The sequence below is a fragment of the Pelobates fuscus genome, chromosome 7 (assembly GCF_036172605.1).
Source record: "Pelobates fuscus isolate aPelFus1 chromosome 7, aPelFus1.pri, whole genome shotgun sequence".
Classification (NCBI taxonomy): domain Eukaryota; kingdom Metazoa; phylum Chordata; class Amphibia; order Anura; family Pelobatidae; genus Pelobates; species Pelobates fuscus.
The window spans coordinates 6,542,171-6,567,957 of record NC_086323.1 but is presented as its reverse complement, the minus strand read 5'-3'; the positions used below and the strand labels follow the sequence as shown (position 1 = coordinate 6,567,957).

The 25,787-nt window shown below is 41.5% G+C and overlaps 1 protein-coding gene across 1 annotated transcript in view; it reads right to left on the bottom strand.

Moving 5' to 3' along the window:
* Window positions 1-25,787, bottom strand: part of CFAP57 (cilia and flagella associated protein 57) — a 78,603-nt gene that overhangs the window by 26,963 nt on the left and 25,853 nt on the right. The window contains exons 5-12 of the mRNA XM_063427649.1: window positions 24,823-24,973; window positions 24,595-24,747; window positions 9,911-10,050; window positions 8,909-9,074; window positions 6,914-7,027; window positions 5,045-5,257; window positions 3,130-3,303; window positions 219-380 (exon numbers count right to left, since the gene is read on the bottom strand). Of these exons, the coding sequence (XP_063283719.1) occupies window positions 219-380; window positions 3,130-3,303; window positions 5,045-5,257; window positions 6,914-7,027; window positions 8,909-9,074; window positions 9,911-10,050; window positions 24,595-24,747; window positions 24,823-24,973 (1,273 nt within the window). The remainder of the gene's footprint in view (window positions 1-218; window positions 381-3,129; window positions 3,304-5,044; window positions 5,258-6,913; window positions 7,028-8,908; window positions 9,075-9,910; window positions 10,051-24,594; window positions 24,748-24,822; window positions 24,974-25,787) is intronic.

Below are 25,787 nucleotides of genomic sequence, written 5' to 3'. Positions count from 1 at the left end.
TTAATCTAAAGCTACGTGATTTTTAAACTTCCACTAATACGCCCCCTCCAACAAACAGTATAATTCCTCATGTTTGTTACTAAGCACTGCTTCGTCTTCTCTCCGTAACATTCTATTGTGTTTTGTCTCCATCTTATTTAATTCTTCTAACCTTCTACAACCTGTACCCCTGTACCCCTGTACCCACATCCCAAAACCCAGCAAGCTGCGTCCTTTACCTTCTCCTCCAGGTCAGACTTGGTAATCAGCACTTCCTCTGCATAAGCCAGTTCTTTGTCTCGTTTCAAGCCTCGACCCTCTTTGTCGGAGATTTTCCAAAGCATCAGACATCCATCCTCCGATATGGACAGAAGATACTGGTCATCACAAGTCACTGCTAACTGCAAGAAGGATGCAATGTGCAATATGAGGCTAAAGTTGCTTAAACTGTATGTGTATTTAATAAACACACGGCTAGAGACAAAAATACTACTTTATTTTCACTGAATGCATGTCACCCAAAATAACCTTTATCACTATTACAGCCTGGCTGTCCTAACCTGGGATTGTTTAAATACTGGCCAGGGATATTTACTAAAGAGAGAAAAATCGTCACGAAATCAAAGTGATTTGAAAATGAATTAGAAAATTAGGGCACAGTAGTGATGTGGAAGCACAGCTGATTTCAAGAATTTTTCCAGTTGGCTATTTTGACCTTATATTTAAAATCCACTTAGATTTATTATTGGACCAAAAATAATTGGACCAACAGAAAAGGATTTGCAACAAGACAAGTTGGTCGTACAGGAACGAAAAGTATTGAGGGCCCTGTTCAAACAAGCCTAAATTCTATTCAGTTTAAATACCCAACAATTATCAGTGAAGAATCTTGGCAGTGCGTAATAATGCTGTATTAACATTGGCTGGGTGTAATAATGTTGTATTGGCATTGGCTGTGTGTAATAATGCTGTATTAACATTGGCAGTAAGTAATAATGTTGTATTGACATTGGCTGTGTGTAATAATGCTGTATTGGCATTGGCAGTAAGTAATAATGTTGTATTGACATTGGTTGTGTGTAATAATGCTGTATTAACATTGGCAGGGAGTAATAATGTTGTATTGACATTGGCTGTGTGTAATAATTCTGTATTGACATTGGCTGTGTGTAATAATGCTGTATTAACATTGGCTGTGTGTAATAATGCTGTATTAACATTGGCAGTAAGTAATAATGTTGTATTGACATTGGCTGTGTGTAATAATGCCGTATTGACATTGGCTGTGTGTAATAATGCTGTATTGACATTGGCAGGGAGTAATAATGTTGTATTGACATTGGCTGGGTGTAATAATGTTGTATTGGCATTGGCTGTGTGTAATAATGCTGTATTAACATTGGCAGTAAGTAATAATGTTGTATTGACATTGGCTGTGTGTAATAATGCTGTATTAACATTGGCAGTAAGTAATAATGTTGTATTGACATTGGCTGTGTGTAATAATGCTGTATTAACATTGGCAGTAAGTAATAATGTTGTATTGACATTGGTTGTGTGTAATAATGCTGTATTAACATTGGCAGTGAGTAATAATGTTGTATTGACATTGGCTGTGTGTAATAATGCCGTATTGACATTGGCTGTGTGTAATAATGCTGTATTAACATTGGCAGTAAGTAATAATGTTGTATTGACATTGGCTGTGTGTAATAATGTTGTATTGACATTGGCTGTGTGTAATAATGCTGTATTAACATTGGCAGTAAGTAATAATGTTGTATTGACATTGGCTGTGTGTAATAATGCTGTATTAACATTGGCTGTGTGTAATAATGCTGTATTAACATTGGCAGTACCGTAAGTAATAATGTTGTATTGGCATTGGCTGTGTGTAATAATGCTGTATTAACATTGGCAGTGAGTAATAATGTTGTATTGACATTGGCTGTGTGTAATAATGCTGTATTAACATTGGCTGGGTGTAATAATGCTGTATTAACATTGGCAGTGAGTAATAACGTTGTATTGGCATTGGCTGTGTGTAATAATGCTGTATTAACATTGGCAGTGAGTAATAATGTTGTATTGACATTGGCTGTGTGTAATAATGCTCTATTGACATTGGCTGTGTGTAATAATGCTGTATTAACATTGGCTGGGTGTAATAATGCTGTATTAACATTGGCAGTGAGTAATAATGTTGTATTGACATTGGATGTGTGTAATAATGCTGTATTGACATTGGCAGGGAGTAATAATGTTGTATTGGCATTAGCTGTGTGTAATAATGCTGTATTAACATTGGCAGTGAGTAATAATGTTGTATTGACATTGGCTGTGTGTAATAATGCTGTATTGACATTGGCTGGGTGTAATAATGCTGTATTAACATTGGCAGTGAGTAATAATGTTGTATTGACATTGGCTGTGTGTAATAATGCTGTATTAACATTGGCTGTGTGTAATAATGCTGTATTAACATTGGCAGGGAGTAATAATGTTGTTTAAATATTAGCAATGTACAATACAATTTATAAAAAAAGGCAATGTGTAATAATGTATAAGTATTGGCAGTGTGTAATAATGTTTTTTAAATATTGGCAATGTATAATATTGTGTAAATGTGAGAAATAGCAGTGCAGAAACAATGTCAGTGTGTAATAAGTGTGTATAGATATTAACAATGAGTAATAAAGATGTAAAAAAATATTGGCAGTGTGTAATAGCATTGTATAAAATAATGGCAGTGGTAATAGCACTGTATAAAATAATGGCAGTGTGTAATAGCATTGTATAAAATAATGGCAGTGGTAATAGCACTGTATAAAATATTGGCAGTGTGTGATAATTATGTATAAATACTGGCAGTGTGTAATAATGGTGTAAAAATAATGGCAGTATGTAATAGCATTGTATAAAAGATTGGTGGTGTTTAATAATGCTGAATGAAGATGAATATTTTTTCTGATTAAAAATGTAAAATTGTTCTTTTTTTCTATAGCCTTTCTAGAATGTGAGTAATTATTAAACAGGAACAAGAGATAAAATCAAGAGAAATTTACTAAGTCAATATCTACTGAAAACCATTAGATTATCCCCTGAGTGGGGTGCTGAAAATTAACCTGAGCAGTTAGGGTGGGCTCTTACCCTGGTGACTGGCCCGGCGTGGCCTTGATATTCATTGTACTCCTTGTACTGGGTCACCGGGTACTTCATGGAGCGGATTGTGCCAGTGGTGGTGCCAGTGAACAGCATCCGCCCAGAGTGAGAGATGGCTACGGCTGTGTATGTCACATCAAGTGCCGGCACTTCACGGGCAATCTGCCATAAAATACAAGATAGAATTAGTGGGGAGAAAATTCCCAGATAGAGATAGCGGGGAGACAATTCCTAGATAGAGATAGCGGGGAGACAATTCCCAGAAAGAGATAGCGGGGAGACAATTCCTAGATAGAGATAGCGCGGAGACAATTCCCAGAAAGAGATAGCGGAAAGATTAATTCCCAGATAGAGATAGCGGGGAGACAATTCCTAGATAGAGATAGCGGGGAGACAATTCCCAGATAGAGATAGCGGGGAGACAGTTCCTGGATAGAGATAGCGGGGAGACAATTCCCAGATAGAGATAGCGGAGAGACAGTTCCCAGATAGAGATAGCAGGAAGACAATTCCCAGATAGAGATAGCGGAAAGATAATTCCCAGATAGAGATAGCGGGGAGACAATTCCCAGATAGAGATAGCAGAGAGATAATTCCCAGATAGAGATAGTGGGGAGATAATTCCCAGACTCGTTTTCCTGACACTATATACTCCTTAGGACCCCCCCACCCTCAGGGCCCCCCTCTCTTGGCGCTGACGGGGTTAAAAACCCCTTAAATTACTTACTTTAATACAGCACTGGGCTCCCTTGGCACTGGCGACCTCTCCTCCCCGGCCGACGTCAGCGCCCAAGTGGAGCGGAATGCGCAGCAAGAGCCGCGTGGATTCAAAGAGTCCATAGGAAAGCATTTCTCAATGCTTTTCTATGGACATTCTGCACGCTGGATGCAATTTTCGCATCCAGCGTCGCAGAAGCGACTCTAGCGGCTGTAAGAAAGACAGCCACTAGAGGCTGGATTAACCTTGCCATTTCTCTGAAACTGCTATGTTTACATCTGAAGGGTTAAAACCTGGGGGACCTGGCACCTGATTAGATTCTGCGATGATGGAAGTATACGTGAAATTCATTGATCGCCTGCATCGGTTCATTATTTCACAAGTTTATTTCTGTATGACTAAGCGTTTCACACATTTCTTTTTAGTTTTACTTGATTTGGAAGACTATTTGCTGTCCCGGTTCGGTTGGAATCCTTGTTCTGCGGGATGCTGGCTAATGAGGTCTAGTTCTATTTTGCCTGTGATGTCGCATAAAGAAAGAGGAGATGCTCGGGTTCACTGTGCCTCCTATATACATTGCTTGTTTCTGATTGTTTTTTCTATATGTTTCTTTGCTGCTATGGAGTTTTAGCCAAGGAAGCTATGCAAAACACTCGCCTCCTATCATTACTAAAATATTAGTACACTACAGTTTGCATAATCTTCAGTTTTCTACAGAAATGTGTAAGTTGTATGAGGTATCAGCGGTGCCTTGCCAATGAGATCGGAGTCACTGTACGTCGTGCACTGGGACCTACCTGGTATTTTGGTTTGGGTTTTCCCGTGAGTGGGATCAGCCTGATAAGTATTGGGGGACACTAATCTGTCTGCTCTCTGCGTCTGGTTTTATTGGCCAACACTGCTTCAGCTACGGCTGGAATGTAACCCCTCGTCTGAGAGAGCTGGGAGTTGTAGTGGTAATCCGGTGGCATGTCACATGGACACCTCTCTGATAATGAATGCCACACTCTGGTCTTTATATCAGACAAAGTCAAAGTATACTAAAAAATGCTAACAAGATGAATACAAAGGGAAAAAAGTGTTACATATAAAGGAGGTAAAGTTATTTAACAAAAACAGAGATAAACGGAAGTTGGCTTTTTATATGAATGAGTATAAAAAGGATATGACTGTATAAAGTGTTACCTGAGAATCACTGATTACTTTAAGAGTTTGGTCAGATCCAACAGCAAAGATGGTTTTGGAATCCGGTGAGAGCGACACGCACGTATAACTGCAGGATTTGAGCACGCACTCAGATTCACGCTTTCCCGAGAGTGAGTTCCACTCGTACACAGCTCCATCCTGGCCACAAGATATCAGCTTACTGTCATCCGCACTCCAGGCCACAGATCGGACCTACAAAACACAGGAAAAGTATTAGAGGAATTCATTCACAGAACAGCACAGCACAGCAAGAGGCAAACTGGGGCAGAGCACCCAGAATGAGGGGTACAAGAGGCAAACTGGGTCAGTAACACACAGAATAAGGAGTACAGGAGGCAAACTGGGGCAGTGACACAGAATGAGGGGTACAGGAGGCAAACTGGGGCAGTAACACAGAATGAGGGGTACAGGAGGCAAACTGGGACAGTGACACACAGAATGAGGGGTACAGGAGACAAACTGGGGCAGTGACACACAGAATGAGGGGTACAGGAGGCAAACTGGGGCAGTAACACAGAATGAGGGGTACAAGAGGCAAACTGGGGCAGTGACACACAGAATGAGGGGTACAAGAGGCAAACTGGGGCAGTAACACACAGAATGAGGGGTACAGGAGGCAAACTGGGGCAGTTACACACAGAATGAGGGGTACAGGAGGCAAACTGGGGCAGTTACACACAGAATGAGGGGTACAGGAGGCAAACTGGGGCAGTTACACACAGAATGAGGGGTACAGGAGGCAAACTGGGGCAGTGACACAGAATGAGGGGTACAAGAGGCAAACTGGGGCAGTGACACACAGAATGAGGGGTACAGGAGGCAAACTGGGGCAGTAACACACAGAATGAGCGGTACAGGAGACAAACTGGAGCAGTTACACACAGAATGAGAGGTACAGGAGGCAAACTGGGGCAGTAACACACAGAATGAGCGGTACAGGAAACAAACTGGGGCAGTAACACACAGAATGAGGGGTACAGGAGGCAAACTGGGGCAGTAACACACAGAATGAGGGGTACAGGAGGCAAACTGGGGCAGTGACACACAGAATGAGGGGGAGAAGAGGCAAACTGGGGCAGTGACACACAGAATGAGGGGTACAGGAGGCAAACTGGGGCAGTGACACACAGAATGAGCGGTACAGGAGACAAACTGGGGCAGTGACACACAGAATGAGCGGTACAGGAGACAAACTGGGGCAGTGACACACAGAATGAGAGGTACAGGAGGCAAACTGGGGCAGTGACACACAGAATGAGCGGTACAGGAAACAAACTGGGGCAGTAACACACAGAATGAGGGGTACAGGAGGCAAACTGGGGCAGTGACACACAGAATGAGGGGGAGAAGAGGCAAACTGGGGCAGTGACACACAGAATGAGCGGTACAGGAGACAAACTGGGGTAGTAACACACAGAATGAGAGGTACAGGAGGCAAACTGGGGCAGTAACACACAGAATGAGGGGGAGAAGAGGCCAACTGGGGCAGTAACACATGGAATGAGAAGTAACATGATAAAATAAAGTGGGACAATTAGTTTCTATCTGCAGGGATAAACAGTTTTTCTATGTAATACATATGTGTGACACTATTAATGGTAACATGCAGGTTAGTAACTCCATAACACTGACACATGTTAAGGATTAAGGGAGGTGTATATTAAACAGCTATAATTCAACATACAAATTGTCCATGGAAAAAAGGACTTCCACTGAACACAGTGAGTATTATCCTGTATTACACCGCATTGCTTGCACTATATATTAATACGCCCTCTCTCCCCAGATTCCAGGGTTAAACATGACAGGCATGGAGATCTGGGGCAATAAAACCAAGATACCATTTACCTTCCCATTGTGGCCTTTCAGATTCAAGACATTTTCGAATGTTGTTGTGGAGTAAATGTGGATGACATTGCCATTCACTGCAGCGAATAAATGCCCACCGTGGCTAAACGCACACTGAAAGAGGAAGAAGAATGGATCAATAAAACATAATATATTTCATAGTCTGTATTGGGCGTAGAATTCTTACCATCTGACTCCCAGGACACATATCTAGACACTGGGCAAGTGTTTTGTTATTTTCATTTAACCATGCCACGGGCAAGCACTAAGGTCAGTACATGGGGGCCTGAGAGAGGGGCTAGGGCCGCTCAGCTTTTACTAATAACTCAGACAGGGGCCGCCAGAATCCCCAGCCTGCGCTCTGACCTATCGCTGAGCACCAGGACCAGAAAGAGAGATTACGTGGACTGAAGGTGCAAGCGCCACCACTGGACTAGCAGGAATCAAAAAAGTAAACAGGAAAAGGGTAAAACATAGAGCATGCCCACACAGCCAGCCCACACACACCACACACAGCCAGCCCACACACACCACACACAGCCAGCCCACACACAGCACACACAGCCAGCCAGCCCACACACAGCCAGCCCACACACACCACACACAGCCAGCCCACACACCACACACAGCCAGCCCACACACACCACACAGCCAGCCCACACACACCACACACAGCCAGCCCACACACACCACACACAGCCAGCCCACACACACCACACAGAGCCAGCCCACACACCACACACAGCCAGCCCACACACACCACACAGCCAGCCCACACACAGCACACACAGCCAGCCAGCCCACACACCACACACAGCCAGCACACAAACAGTCAGCCCACACATAGTGGGCACACATCACAAACAGCCCACACACAGCCAGCCCACACACACCACACACAGCCAGCCCACACACACCACACACAGCCAGCCCACACATAGTGGGCACACATCACAAACAGCCCACACATGGTCAACACACACTGTCAGCACACACAGCCCACACACACCATAGACAGCCATCCTACACACAGTCAGCACACACTACACACAGCCACACATGGTTAGCACACACAGCCAGCCTGCACACCACACATGGTCAGCACACACACACTACACACAGCCAGCCTGCACATTACACACAGTCAGCTTACACAGCACACAGAGCCATCCCACACACAGTCAGCACACAAATCACACACTGTATTTGGGGGACAGAGGGAGACACACTGTGCCCTGCCAGGCTTCAAAAAAGGGCACTAAATTGTTTAATTGAAATCTTTATGTGTGTCAGAACAAACATTGACATGAGAGACAAGCAGATTCAGCTACTGCATTAGTCCCGTGGGCTGTTAGATTTTTTCTTTTTTAATTTCCACATCCACACGGACCATAAAATATTGCATGGAATGGAGAGATCAATGCAAGCTCACATTTTAGGGAATTTCATACAATTCTAACAGCAATAAGATTCCACAGCCTGGGCAAGTGACACACTCCCCGCACTGACACTCACCTGTACAGAGAACTGGTGGGACCATAGAAAGGCTCTATGCATTGTGGGACTAACCTCTGACACACTGACAGGGACAGTAATGCTTTAGTTCCAGTTATGTAAAAAGCATTTTATTAATGCAGATATACATGCATAGTGTGTGTACACATATATAAAAGCTTCTCGGCTTCTGTGCAGGGAGCGAAGCAATGGGTGAGGTTAAAGCATCTGAAAGCAGTAATTAGTAGGATAGTCCACATACTGTTGGCCTTATAGTGGAAAGACAGAGAGATAACATTCAGAGCTAAATGGAAATAGTGGACAAATGGGAAAGGAATCACAAATTTCAGGACAAAATAGTCGCAGGTGAAACGTTAGACAAACTGGTGACATTTTCAGATCAGCTATTTTGTCCTAAAATGTGTACTTTCCTTGTCAGTTCTCCCCAATTCCCAGTTTAGAGATGAAACCTCACTGGGCTGAGAAGGAACACAGACATACCTCACGGCAGCCACGGACGGTGAATTCCTTGAATGTGCGGATATCATCAATTAGCAGGTTCATTAAACGCAACTTGTCTGAAAATCCCACCAGAGCATAGAGTCCGGATGGATGTAACGAGACACTGTATACCTCCTCCTGGTATTCTCTGTACAGTTCTAGAGAACTTGGATTGAAGAGAAGCAGTATGAGACCCCGAGCACTTTAACCAAGTGATAGCAGGTCATTGCCATTCCAGCTGGTTTCTACCATGCAAACCTAGACATCTGGCTGGCTGGGCGTCATGAGACCCCGAGCACTTTAACCAAGTGATAGCAGGTCATTTGTAGATATTTCCATTATATATTGTTATAATACTGCACCAATATACAAAAATCAATCAATAAATAAATCACGTCTCTAAGCTTCCTTATTCCTGTGTCAAATTCCCCCAAACTCTGCATGCGGCAAGAGGACTCCACACACTGCATGCAGGAAGGGTATCTCCCCCGGAGGTTTATTAAGCATTTTCACTGAATTCAAAGTGAATTTCACATTTTAGGATAAAAAAAGTAAAAATTGAAGCGGAGCTGACTTAGAGAATGTTTCCATGTCGGCTATTTTTAACATGAAATTCACTTTAGTGAAAACCTCTGTATGTGATGAATGGAACTTGGATGGGAGACAATAGTAAGCCATAAATTCTTGCTGGGCAGGGTTTATAGGACACGATTAGACCTCACAGATCAGAATAAGAGGCATCTGACTGATACAGAAATAAAGCAATATTTTTGTGAATATTAATAATTTTTAGCTCAGCCAGTAAATGGGGAATAGGTGTAAATACTATGGGCGGGAAGAATAAAAACACATACTGACTAATAGACAATGATTATAGCTATATTAACATCCCTATATCATATTCTTCCAAAATAAAAAGTGACAATATTGATACGATAAGCAATAAGAGAATGATGGCCCTAGATGGGAGCACAGAAAACATAAAGAATAAAAAGCCAGTACTTGTTTTCATAATTCCAGATGCGAACTGACTTGTCCAGTGAACAGGTAGCGAGGAGCGGTTTACGGACACAGATACCCAGTCCTGTTATAGGGGCGGAGTGCCACTGCTCGGACAGATACTCAAAGTAAGCGTCGTCACCCTGCAACAAGGGACATCAAGGGTTAAATATTACAATAGCAACAAGGGAGAAGGGGAGGGGTTAAATATTACAATAAGCAACAAGGGAGAAGGGGAGGGGTTAAATATTACAATAAGCAACAAGGGAGAAGGGGAGGGGTTAAATATTAAATATAAGCAACAAGGGAGAAGGGGAGGAGTTAAATATTACAATAAGCAACAAGTGAGAAGGGGAGGGGATTAATATTACAATAAGCAACAAGTGAGAAGGGGAGGGGTTTAATATTACAATAAGTAACAAGTGAGAAGGGGAGGGGTTTTATATTACAATAAGCAACAAGTGAGAAGGGGAGGGGTTAAATATTACAATAAGTAACAAGTGAGAAGGGGAGGGGTTTAATATTACAATAAGTAACAAGTGAGAAGGGGAGGGGATTAATATTACAATAAGCAACAAGTGAGAAGGGGAGGGGTTAAATATTACAATAAGTAACAAGTGAGAAGGGGAGGGGTTAAATATTACAATAAGCAACAAGGGAGAAGGGGAGGGGTTTAATATTACAATAAGCAACAAGTGAGAAGGGGAGGGGTTAAATATTACAATAAGCAATAAGTGAGAAGGGGAGGGTTTTAATATTACAATAAGCAACAAGTGAGAAGGGGAGGGGTTAAATATTACAATAGCAACAAGTGAGAAGGGGAGGGGTTTAATATTACAATAAGCAACAAGGGAGAAGGGGAGGGGTTTAATATTACAATAAGCAACAAGTGAGAAGGGGAGGGGTTAAATATTACAATAAGCAACAAGTGAGAAGGGGAGGGGTTAATTATTACAATAAGTAACAAGTGAGAAGGGGAGGGGTTAAATATTACAATAAGTAACAAGTGAGAAGGGGAGGGGTTAAATATTACAATAAGCAACAAGTGAGAAGGGGAGGGGTTTAATATTACAATAAGCAACAAGTGAGAAGGGGAGGGGTTAATTATTACAATAAGTAACAAGTGAGAAGGGGAGGGGTTAAATATTACAATAAGCAACAAGTGAGAAGGGGAGGGGTTAAATATTACAATAAGTAACAAGTGAGAAGGGGAGGGGTTAAATATTACAATAAGCAACAAGTGAGAAGGGGAGGGGTTAAATATTACAATAAGCAACAAGTGAGAAGGGGAGGGGTTAAATATTACAATAAGTAACAAGTGAGAAGGGGAAGGGTTTAATATTACAATAAGCAACAAGGGAGAAGGGGAGGGGTTTATTATTACAATAAGCAACAAGGGAGAAGGGGAGGGGTTAAATATTACAATAAGTAACAAGTGAGAAGGGGAGGGGTTAAATATTACAATAAGCAACAAGGGAGAAGGGGAGGGGTTAAATATTACAATAAGCAACAAGGGAGAAGGGGAGGGGTTTAATATTACAATAAGCAACAAGTGAGAAGGGGAGGGGTTTAATATTACAATAAGCAACAAGTGAGAAGGGGAGGGGTTTAATATTACAATAAGCAACAAGGGAGAAGGGGAGGGGTTTAATATTACAATAAGTAACAAGTGAGAAGGGGAGGGGTTAAATATTACAATAAGCAACAAGTGAGAAGGGGAGGGGTTTAATATTACAATAAGCAACAAGTGAGAAGGGGAGGGGTTTAATATTACAATAAGTAACAAGTGAGAAGGGGAGGGGTTTAATATTACAATAAGCAACAAGTGAGAAGGGGAGGGGTTTAATATTACAATAAGCAACAAGTGAGAAGGGGAGGGGTTTAATATTACAATAAGCAACAAGTGAGAAGGGGAGGGGTTTAATATTACAATAAGCAATAAGTGAGAAGGGGAGGGGTTAAATATTACAATAAGTAACAAGTGAGAAGGGGAGGGGTTTAATATCACAATAACTAACAAGTGAGAAGGGGAGGGGTTTAATATTACAATAAGTAACAAGTGAGAAGGGGAGGGGTTTAATATTACAATAAGTAACAAGTGAGAAGGGGAGGGGTTTAATATTACAATAAGCAACAAGTGAGAAGGGGAGGGGTTTAATATCACAATAAGCAACAAGTGAGAAGGGGAGGGGTTTAATATCACAATAAGCAACAAGTGAGAAGGGGAGGGGTTTAATATTACAATAAGTAACAAGTGAGAAGGGGAGGGGTTAAATAATACAATAAGCAACAAGGGAGAAGGGGAGGGGTTTAATATTACAATAAGCAACAAGGGGGAAGGGGAGGGGTTTAATATTACAATAAGTAACAAGGGAGAAGGGGAGGGGTTAAATAATACAATAAGCAACAAGGGAGAAGGGGAGGGGTTTATTATTACAATAAGTAACAAGTGAGAAGGGGAGGGGTTTAATATTACAATAAGTAACAAGTGAGAAGGGGAGGGGTTAAATATTACAATAAGCAACAAGTGAGAAGGGGAGGGGTTTAATATTACAATAAGCAACAAGTGAGAAGGGGAGGGGTTTAATATCACAATAAGCAACAAATGAGAAGGGGAGGGGTTAAATAATACAATAAGCAACAAGGGAGAAGGGGAGGGGTTTAATATTACAATAAGCAACAAGGGGGAAGGGGAGGGGTTTAATATTACAATAAGTAACAAGGGAGAAGGGGAGGGGTTAAATAATACAATAAGCAACAAGGGAGAAGGGGAGGGGTTTAATATTACAAAAAGCAACAAGTGAGAAGGGGAGGGGTTTAATATTACAATAAGTAACAAGTGAGAAGGGGAGGGGTTTAATATTACAATAAGCAACAAGTGAGAAGGGGAGGGGTTTAATATTACAATAAGCAACAAGTGAGAAGGGGAGGGGTTTAATATTACAATAAGCAACAAGTGAGAAGGGGAGGGGTTTCATATTACAATAAGCAATAAGTGAGAAGGGGAGGGGTTAAATATTACAATAAGTAACAAGTGAGAAGGGGAGGGGTTAAATATTACAATAAGCATCAAGTGAGAAGGGAAGGGGTTTAATATCACAATAACTAACAAGTGAGAAGGGGAGGGGTTTAATATTACAATAAGTAACAAGTGAGAATGGGAGGGGTTTAATATTACAATAAGTAACAAGTGAGAAGGGGAGGGGTTTAATATTACAATAAGCAACAAGTGAGAAGGGGAGGGGTTTCATATTACAATAAGTAACAAGTGAGAAGGGGAGGGGTTAAATAATACAATAAGCAACAAGGGAGAAGGGGAGGGGTTTAATATTACAATAAGCAACAAGGGGGAAGGTGAGGGGTTTAATATTACAATAAGTAACAAGGGAGAAGGGGAGGGGTTAAATAATACAATAAGCAACAAGGGAGAAGGGGAAGGGTTTAATATTACAATAAGCAACAAGTGAGAAGGGGAGGGGTTAAATATTACAATAAGCAACAAGTGAGAAGGGGAGGGGTTTAATATTACAATAAGTAACAAGTGAGAAGGGGAGGGGTTAAATATTACAATAAGTAACAAGTGAGAAGGGGAGGGGTTTAATATTACAATAAGCAACAAGTGAGAAGGGGAGGGGTTTAATATTACAATAAGCAACAAGGGGGAAGGGGAGGGGTTTAATATTACAATAAGTAACAAGGGAGAAGGCGAGGGGTTAAATAATACAATAAGCAACAAGGGAGAAGGGGAGGGGTTTAATATTACAATAAGCAACAAGGGAGAAGGGGAGGGGTTAAATAATACAATAAGCAACAAGGGAGAAGGGGAGGGGTTTAATATTACAATAAGTAACAAGGGAGAAGGGGAGGGATTTAATATTACAATAAGCAACAAGTGAGAAGGGGAGGGGTTCAATATTACAATAAGCAACAAGTGAGAAGGGGAGGGGTTTAATATTACAATAAGTAACAAGTGAGAAGGGGAGGGGTTTAATATTACAATAAGTAACAAGTGAGAAGGGGAGGGGTTTAATATTACAATAAGCAATAAGTGAGAAGGGGAGGGGTTTAATATTACAATAAGTAACAAGTGAGAAGGGGAGGGGTTTTATATTACAATAAGCAACAAGTGAGAAGGGGAGGGGTTTAATATTACAATAAGCAACAAGTGAGAAGGGGAGGGGTTTAATATTACAATAAGCAACAAGTGAGAAGGGGAGGGGTTTAATATTACAATAAGTAACAAGTGAGAAGGGGAGGGGTTTAATATTACAATAAGCAACAAGTGAGAAGGGGAGGGGTTTAATATTACAATAAGTAACAAGTGAGAAGGGGAGGGGTTTTATATTACAATAAGCAACAAGTGAGAAGGGGAGGGGTTTAATATTACAATAAGCAACAAGTGAGAAGGGGAGGAGTTTAATATTACAATAAGCAACAAGTGAGAAGGGGAGGGGTTTAATATTACAATAAGTAACAAGTGAGAAGGGGAGGGGTTTAATATTACAATAAGCAACAAGTGAGAAGGGGAGGGTTTAATATTACAATAAGCAACAAGTGAGAAGGGGAGGGGTTTAATATTACAATAAGCAACAAGTGAGAAGGGGAGGGGTTTAATATTACAATAAGCAATAAGTGAGAAGGGGAGGGGTTAAATATTACAATAAGTAACAAGTGAGAAGGGGAGGGGTTTTATATTACAATAAGCAACAAGTGAGAAGGGGAGGGGTTTAATATTACAATAAGCAACAAGTGAGAAGGGGAGGGGTTTAATATTACAATAAGCAACAAGTGAGAAGGGGAGGGGTTTAATATTACAATAAGTAACAAGTGAGAAGGGGAGGGGTTTAATATTACAATAAGCAACAAGTGAGAAGGGGAGGGGTTTAATATTACAATAAGTAACAAGTGAGAAGGGGAGGGGTTTTATATTACAATAAGCAACAAGTGAGAACGGGAGGGGTTTAATATTACAATAAGCAACAAGTGAGAAGGGGAGGAGTTTAATATTACAATAAGCAACAAGTGAGAAGGGGAGGGGTTTAATATTACAATAAGTAACAAGTGAGAAGGGGAGGGGTTTAATATTACAATAAGCAACAAGTGAGAAGGGGAGGGTTTAATATTACAATAAGCAACAAGTGAGAAGGGGAGGGGTTTAATATTACAATAAGCAACAAGTGAGAAGGGGAGGGGTTTAATATTAAAATAAGCAATAAGTGAGAAGGGGAGGGGTTAAATATTACAATAAGTAACAAGTGAGAAGGGGAGGGGTTAAATATTACAATAAGCATCAAGTGAGAAGGGGAGGGGTTTAATATTACAATAAGTAACAAGTGAGAATGGGAGGGGTTTAATATTACAATAAGTAACAAGTGAGAAGGGGAGGGGTTTAATATTACAATAAGCAATAAGTGAGAAGGGGAGGGGTTTAATATTACAATAAGTAACAAGTGAGAAGGGGAGGGGTTAAATAATACAATAAGCAACAAGGGAGAAGGGGAGGGGTTTAATATTACAATAAGCAACAAGGGGGAAGGGGAGGGGTTTAATATTACAATAAGTAACAAGGGAGAAGGGGAGGGGTTAAATAATACAATAAGCAACAAGGGAGAAGGGGAGGGGTTTAATATTACAATAAGCAACAAGTGAGAAGGGGAGGGGTCAAATATTACAATAAGCAACAAGTGAGAAGGGGAGGGGTTTAATATTACAATAAGTAACAAGTGAGAAGGGGAGGGGTTAAATATTACAATAAGTAACAAGTGAGAAGGGGAGGGGTTTAATATTACAATAAGCAACAAGTGAGAAGGGGAGGGGTTTAATATTATAATAAGCAACAAGTGAGAAGGGGAGGGGTTTAATATTACAATAAGCAACAAGGGGGAAGGGGAGGGGTTTAATATTACAATAAGTAACAAGGGAGAAGGGGAGGGGTTAAATAATACAATAAGCAACAAGGGAGAAGGGGAGGGGTTTAATATTACAATAAGCAACAAGGGAGAAGGGGAGGTGTTAAATAATACAATAAGCAACAAGGGAGAAGGGGAGGGGTTTAATATTACAATAAGTAACAAGGGAGAAGGGGAGGGGTTTAATATTACAATAAGCAACAAGTGAGAAGGGGAGGGGTTCAATATTACAATAAGCAACAAGTGAGAAGGGGAGGGGTTTAATATTACAATAAGTAACAAGGGAGAAGGGGAAGGGTTTAATATTACAATAAGCAACAAGTGAGAAGGGGAGGGGTTAAATATTACAATAAGCAACAAGGGAGAAGGGGAGGGGTTTAATATTACAATAAGCAACAAGGGGGAAGGGGTTTAATATTACAATAAGTAACAAGGGAGAAGGGGAGGGGTTAAATAATACAATAAGCAACAAGGGAGAAGGGGAGGGGTTTAATATTACAATAAGTAACAAGGGAGAAGGGGAGGGGTTAAATAATGCAATAAGCAACAAGGGAGAAGGGGAGGGGTTTAATATTACAATAAGCAACAAGGGGGAAGGGGAGGGGTTAAATAATACAATAAGCAGCAAGGGAGAAGGGGAGGGGTTTAATATTACAATAAGTAACAAGGGAGAAGGGGAGGGGTTAAATAATACAATAAGCAACAAGGGAGAAGGGGAGGGGTTTAATATTACAATAAGCAACAAGGGAGAAGGGGAGGGGTTAAATAATACAATAAGCAACAACGGAGAAGGGGAGGGGTTTAATATTACAATAAGCAACAAGGGGGAAGGGGAGGGGTTAAATAATACAATAAGCAACAAGGGAGAAGGGGAGGGGTTTAATATTACAATAAGCAACAAGGGAGAAGGGGAGGGGTTAAATAATACAATAAGCAACAAGGGAGAAGGGGAGGGGTTTAATATTACAATAAGCAACAAGGTGGAAGGGGAGGGGTTAAATAATACAATAAGCAACAAGGGAGAAGGGGAGGGGTTTAATATTACAATAAGTAACAAGTGAGAAGGGGAGGGGTTTAATATTACAATAAGCAACAAGTGAGAAGGGGAGGGGTTTCATATTATAATAAGTAACAAGTGAGAAGGGGAGGGGTTAAATATTACAATAAGTAACAAGTGAGAAGGGGAGGGGTTAAATATTACAATAAGTAACAAGTGAGAAGGGGTGGGGTTTAATATTACAATAAGCAACAAGTGAGAAGGGGAGGGGTTTAATATTACAATAAGTAACAAGTGAGAAGGGGAGGGGTTTAATATTACAATAAGCAACAAGTGAGAAGGGGAGGGGTTTAATATTACAATAAGCAACAAGTGAGAAGGGGAGGGGTTCAATATTACAATAAGCAACAAGTGAGAAGGGGAGGGGTTTAATATTACAATAAGTAACAAGTGAGAAGGTTGAGGGGTTCAATATTACAATAAGCAACAAGGGAGAAGGGGAGGGGTTTAATATTACAATAGCAACAAGTGAGAAGGGGAGGGGTTTAATATTATAATAAGCAACAAGGGGGAAAGGGAGGGGTTTAATATTACAATAAGTAACAAGTGAGAAGGGGAGGGGTTTAATATTACAATAAGCAACAAGTGAGAAGGGGAGGGGTTTAATATTATAATAAGCAACAAGTGAGAAGGGGAGGGGTTCAATATTACAATAAGCAACAAAAGAGAAGGGGAGGGGTTTAATATTACAATAAGCAACAAGTGAGAAGGGGAGGGGTTAGAGCGAGAGTTAGAGCTGGAGAGGGAACACAGCGTGTGATGGGCCCTGTGTGCAGCGGCTGCCTCCTTCCACCGGACCACCAGGCGATGGGGGGGAATAAAATAAAAAAAACAAACACATAAAGTTAAAAAAATGCTTCACCCCCTTATCATCCAACACACACACACACACACACACACACACACACACACACATCATCTAGCACACACACACACAAACATCATCCAGCACACACACACCATCCAGCACACACACACATCATCCAGCACACACACACACATCATCCAGCACACACACACACAAACACCATCCAGCACACACATCATCCAGCACACACACACACATCATCCAGCACACACACACACACATCATCCAGCACGCACACACACACACACATCATCTAGCACGCACACACACACACCATCCAGCACACACACACACACCATCCAGCACACACACACATCATCCAGCACACACACACACACATCATCCAGCACACACACACATCATCCAGCACACACACACACACACACACACACATCATCCAGCACGCACACACACACACACATCATGTAGCATGCACACACACACACCATCCAGCACACACACACACACACACCATCCAGCACACACACACATCATCCAGCACACACACACACATCATCCAGCACACACACACACATCATCCAGCACGCACACACACATCATCCAGCACGCGCACACACATCATCCAGCACGCACACACACACACACACACATCATCTAGCACGCACACACACACCATCCAGCACACACACACACACACACACACACCATCCAGCACACACACACATCATCTAGCACACACACACACACACATCATCCAGCACACACACATCATCTAGCACACACACATCATCTAGCACACACACACACACACACCATCCAGCACACACACACATCATCCAGCACACACACACACATCATCCAGCACACACACAAACACCATCCAGCACACACACACCATCCAGCACACACACACCATCCAGCACACACACACATCATCCAGCACACACACACACACATCATCCAGCACACACACACACACATCATCCAACATACACACACACATCATCCAGCACACACACACACACACATCATCCAGCACACACACACACACACATCATCCAGCACCCACACACACATCATCCAGCACGCACACACACATCATCCAGCATGCACACACAATCATCCAGCACACACACACAATCATCCAGCACACACACTCACATCATCCAGCACACACACTCACATCGTCCAGCCCACACACTCACACCATCCAGCACACGCACACACATCATCCAGCATACACACACATCATCCAGCACACACACACTGCATTCATTATACACACTCTGCACTCACTACAAACACACGACATTCACTACACACACTCTGCACTCACTGCAAACACACTAAATTCACTATACACACTGCACTCAATACACACACTACATTCACTATAAACACTCTGCATTCACTACAAACACACTAGATAGACTGCATTCATTATACACACTGCATTCATTATACACACTCTGCACTCACTACAAATACACTACATTCACTATACACACTCTGCATTCATTATACACACTCTGCACTCACTACATTCACTATACACACTCTGCATTCACTACAAACACACTACATACACTGCATTCATTATACACACTCTGCAGTCACTACAAACACACTACATTCACTATACACACTACATTCACTATACACACTCTGCACTCTCTACACACTACATTCACTATACACACTCTGCATTCACTACAAACACACTACATTCATTATACACACTCTGCACTCACTACAAACTACATCCACTATACACACACTGCACTCACTACAAACACACTACATTCATTATACACACTGCACTCACTACAAAGACACTCTGAACTCACTACAAACACACTGCATTCATTATACACACTCTGCACTCACTACAAACACACTACATTCATTATACGTACACTGCACTCACTACAAACACACTACATTCATTTTACACTGCACTCACTACAAACACACTGCATTCATTATACACACTGCACTCACTACAAACACACTACATTCATTATACACACTCTGCACTCACTACAAACACATTACATTCACTATACACACTCTGCACTCACTACAAACACACTACATTCACTATACGCACTTTGCACAAATCAGATGCATCTTATAAAAGATATAAGAAAGCAAATAATGCGTGCAAAAAGGCAATTAAACTTGCTAAACTTCAAAATGAAAAAATGATAGCTAAAGAGAGCAAAACCAACCCCAAAGCATTTTTTAAGTACATAAATTCCAAAAAACCCAAAAATGAAAGTATAGGTACACTTAAAACTGAAACGGGGGTGTTGGTTAATGAAGACCAAGAAAAGGCAGGAATTCTAAATAACTATTTCTCCTCCGTATATATTAAAGAAGAACCCATGGCAATAGATGTGCAAATGATTGCTACTAAAAACTTGCAGAATAATTGTAATTGGTTAACTCAAGACAATGTGCTGCAGCAACTAAAGAAAGTTAATATAAACAAAGCTCCAGGGCCTGACGGTATCCATCCACGTGTACTTAAGGAACTAAGTGTAGAAATAAGTGAACCTCTGTTTTTAATCTTTCAAGATTCTTTTCTTTCAGGAAGTGTTCCGGAGGATTGGAGGAAGGCAGATGTGGTTCCTATATTCAAAAAGGGTTCAAAATCCTTGCCTGGAAATTATAGACCTGTGAGCTTAACTTCTGTGGCTGGTAAAATATTTGAAAGGTTATTAAGGGATAATATTCAAGAATTCCTTGAGAAGAATATGGTTATCAGCAAAAATCAGCACGGTTTTATGAAGCACAGGTCATGTCAAACTAACTTGATTGCTTTCTACGAAGAAGTAAGTAGAAGTATAGATCAGGGTGTTGCAGTGGATGTGATCTATTTGGATTTTGCCAAGGCATTTGATACAGTTCCACACAAAAGATTAGTGTTCAAACTCAAGGAAATCGGTCTCGATGAAAATGCTTGTTCTTGGGTAGAACATTGGCTTAAAAACAGAATACAAAGAGTTGTCGTTAATGGTAAATTTTCAAGCTGGACAGAGGTGGCAAGTGGTGTCCCTCAGGGGTCTGTTCTGGGACCCCTTCTATTTAACATTTTTATAAATGATCTTGAAGACAGCATTGAAAGTCATGTTTCAGTGTTTGCAGATGACACAAAACTTTGTAAAATAATACAATGTGAGCAAGATATTACTTTGCTGCAGAAGGATTTAGATAGACTGGGGGACTGGGCACTCAAATGGCAGATGAAATTTAATGTTGAAAAATGCAAAGTTATGCACTTCGGCGTAAAGAATACACAAGCAACGTATACCCTTAATGGAAGCGAATTAGGGATAACAACACACGAAAAGGACTTGGGAATTGTTATAGACAACAAACTATGCAACAATGTGCAATGTCAATCAGCAGTGGCCAAGGCCAGTAAGGTATTGTCATGCATGAAAAAGGGCATTCATTCTCGGGACGAGAATATCATTTTGCCTCTCTATAAATCACTGGTAAGACCACATATTGAATATGCTGTGCAATTTTGGGCACCTGTTCTAAAGAAGGATATCATGGCACTAGAAAAAGTGCAGAGGCGGGCTACAAAATTAATAAAAGGAATGGAACATATCAGCTATGAAGAAAGGTTAACAAATTTAAACCTATTTAGTTTAGAAAAACGTCGCCTGAGAGGGGATATGATAACATTATACAAATATATTCGGGGCCAATACAAACCATTGTGTGGAAATCTATTCACAAACCGGACTTTACATAGGACACGAGGCCATGCGTTTAGACTGGAAGAAAGAAGATTTCGTCTAAGGCAAAGGAAAGGTTTTTTTACTGTAAGAACAATCAGGATGTGGAATTCTCTGCCTGAAGAAGTGGTTTTATCAGAGTCCATACAGATGTTCAAACAGCTACTAGATGCATACTTGCAAAGACAGAATATTCAAGGATATAATCTTTCAATGTAGGGTAATAACTGCTTGATTCAAGGATAAATCTGACTGCCATTCTGGGGTCAAGAAGGAATTTTTTGTCCTAGCTTGTTGCAAAATTGTGCTTCAAACTGGGTTTTTTTCTTTTTTTTTTTTTTTTTTTTTTTTTTTCTTTTCTTTTGGATCAACAGCAAAAAACAGGTGTGAGGAAGGCTGAACTTGATGGACGCAAGTCTCTTTTCAGCTATCTAACTATGTAACTATGTAACTATGTAACTATGCACTCACTACACACTACATTCATTATACACACTGCACTCACTACAAACACTTCATTATACACAATCTGCACTCACTACAAACACACTGCATTCATTATACACACTCTGCACTTACTACAAACACACTACATTCATTATACACACACTGCACTCACAACAAACACACTACATTCATTATACACACTCTGCACTCACTACAAACACACTACATTCATTATACACTGCACTCACTACAAACACACTGCATTCATTATACACACTGCACTCACTACAAACACACTACATTCATTATACACACTCTGCACTCACTACAAACACATTACATTCACTATACACACTCTGCACTCACTACAAACACACTACATTCACTATACGCTCTTTGCACTCACTACACACTACATTCATTATACACACTACATTTATTATACACACTGCACTCACTACAAACACTTCATTATACACAATCTGCACTCACTACAAACACACTGCATTCATTATACACACTCTGCACTTACTACAAACACACTACATTCATTATACACACACTGCACTCACAACAAACACACTACATTCATTATACACACTCTGCACTCACTACAAACACACTACATTCATTATACACTGCACTCACTACAAACACACTGCATTCATTATACACACTGCACTCACTACAAACACACTACATTCATTATACACACTCTGCACTCACTACAAACACATTACATTCACTATACACACTCTGCACTCACTACAAACACACTACATTCACTATACGCACTTTGCACTCACTACACACTACATTCATTATACACACTGCACTCACTACACACACTACATTTATTATACACACTGCACTCACTACAAACACTTCATTATACACAATCTGCACTCACTACAAACACACTGCATTCATTATACACACTGCACTTACTACAAACACACTACATTCATTATACACACACTGCACTCACAACAAACACACTACATTCATTATACACACTCTGCACTCACTATAAACACACTACATTCATTATACACACTGCACTCACTACAAACACACTACATTCATTATTCATCCTCTGCATTGCACTATTTGCATAGGAGTGTAATTTTTTTTTTAAGGGGGGGGCTGGAATCTTGGGTGAGTTCCCACACTTTTTTCCCCAGGACTTGACCCCTGGCATACCCCCTTTAATTTCAGGGGTGTTAGTGGGAGTGTGGCCAGGGGCCAGGGGTGGGACTGTTCTGAGAGATTTTAGGTGACTGAGTTATAATAATTGTAATAATAACATAATGTATCTTATTTATTTACACTGATTTCTAAACACATTTAGTGTAGTTTACAGACATTACTGAGAGTATAATCACACCGCCCAACATCGGCAGAATCAGGACAGCGGTGAGAATCAGGACACTCACCCAAAAGGAGGTGGACCCACATTGCCTGACAATCATTTTAGCAGATCCACTGAGGGCTGGCCCTGTTTCAGTACTCCCTTCAGGGTCCTTTTGCCCTGAACTTGAGTTCCGGGCACTGAAGCTACGATTTAGGGACAGTTCCCAGGTGTCCCTAAAAGCGGGGCTGCAGGGAACTAACGCGGGAAGGTGAGACAGAACCCACAAATCAAGACTGTCCGCCAATATCTGTACTAGTGGGAAGCATGTATTATTGCTGTGGAGCTCTGTTATACACTCAGACACATTACTGGGAGTATTATTGCTGTGGAGCTCTGTTACACACTCAGACACATTACTGGGAGTATTATCGCTGTGGAGCTCTGTTATACACTCAGACACATTACTGGGAGTATTATTGCTGTGGAGCTCTGTTACACACTCAGACACATTACTGGGAGTATTATTGCTGTGGAGCTCTGTTATACACACAGTCACATTACTGGGAGTATTATTGCTGTGGAGCTCTGTTATACACTCAGACACATTACTGGGAGTATTATTGCTGTGGAGCTCTGTTGTACACCCAGACACATTACTGGGAGTATTATTGCTGTGGAGCTCTGTTATATACTCAGACACATAACAGGGAGTATTATTGCCGTGGAACTCTGTCATACACCCAGACACATTACTGGGAGTGTTATTACTGTGGAGCTCTGTTATACACTCAGACACATTACTGGGAGTATTATTACTGTGGAGCTCTGTTATACACTCAGACACGTTACTGGGAGTATTATTGCTGTGGAGTTCTGTTATACACTCAGTCACATTACTGGGAGTATTATTACTGTGGAGCTCTGTTATACACTCAGCCACATTACTGGGAGTATTATTGCTGTGGAGATCTGTGATACACTCAGACACATTACTAGGAGTGTTATTACTGTGGAGCTCTGTTATGCACTCAGTCACATTACTGGGAGTGTTATTGTTGTGGAGCTCTGTTATACACTCAGACACATTACTGGGAGTGTTATTACTGTGGATATTTGCTATACACTCAGACACACCAACAATATGGAGCAGCAAGAGAAGCGGGACACTTATGAAAGAAAAGAGGGACAGAGGAATTTGGGTCCAAAATAGGGACTGTCCCTCCTAAATAAAGACACTTGGGAGGTATGTTTCAAGGACATAATAGAATAAAAAAGGAACAAAGAAAGACAAACTGGAGAGATAGTGGATTCCAGAAGATGAATGAACTGACAAACTCACCTTCCCGATTTCAGCCGAGGACAGGGCGATGGTGTAAATTTGACTCTTACTGGTACTAACCAGCACTGTCTCCTCCGAGGGGCTCAGACACATGTGCAGCACCTCCTGCAGCTCGGACTGGCTGGGATCACTGCTGTGCTCGTCCTGCGGAATCTGCCAACAAGAAATATGATGAAAACTCTCCGCACCCCACGTACTGCTCCATCCACCCCCAGGAAATCGACTCACTCTGATATCGTGGCTCCTTTTGTAAAGTTCTTTGTCTTCCACCTTCTCAAACATGCAGACCTTGCCTGGACCAGCCGAGCACAGGAATCCCTTGGAATAGGGCAGGATGGCATGTATCTGGACAGAGGATAACGCACTGGCAGAAACTGACCTGTTAAAAGAAGGAAAAGCAATGAAGAATATCTAAAGAAACAATAGAAAAGAAATGGCACTGTAGGAGGGGAATGGCACCGTAGGGGGCTGGTATGAGATGTGTATGGCAAAGGAGGTGAATGGCACAGGAAGGGGTTGGTAGAAAAGGGGAATGGTACAAGAGGTGAATGGCACAGGATGGAAATGGCACAGGAGGTAAATGGCACGAAATGAGAATGGCACAGGAGGTGAATAACACAAGAAGGGGATAGTAGAGGAGGTGAATGGCACAATATGGGACTGGTAGAGGAGGTGGATGGCACAATAGGGGACTGGTAGAGGAGGTGGATGGCACAGGAGGGGAATGGCACATGAGATTAATGACACAGAAGGGGCTGGTACAGGAGGGGAATGGCACAGGAGGGTACTGGCACAAGATTTGAATGGTACAAGAGGTGGATGGCATGGGAAGGGTGCTGGCATGAGAGGTGAATGGCACAGAAGGGGGCTGGTACAGGAAAGGAATGACACAGAAGGGGGGTTGGCATGAAAGGTGAATGGCCAAGAAGGGGTCTGATACAGGAGAGGAATGACACAGAAGGGGGGTTGGCATGAAAGGTGAATGGCAAAGAAGGGGGCTGATACAGGAAAGGAATGACACAGAAAGGGGGTTGGCATGAAAGGTGAATGGCAAAGAAGGGGGCTGACACAGGAGGGAGCTGGCACTGGAGAAGGACAGCATCCCAGATTTGCTCCACTGTCTATAATGTAAAGCTGCATTGTAAAACTGGGAGATATATGGGGAGTATGTATAATGTTTTCACTGTGATTCT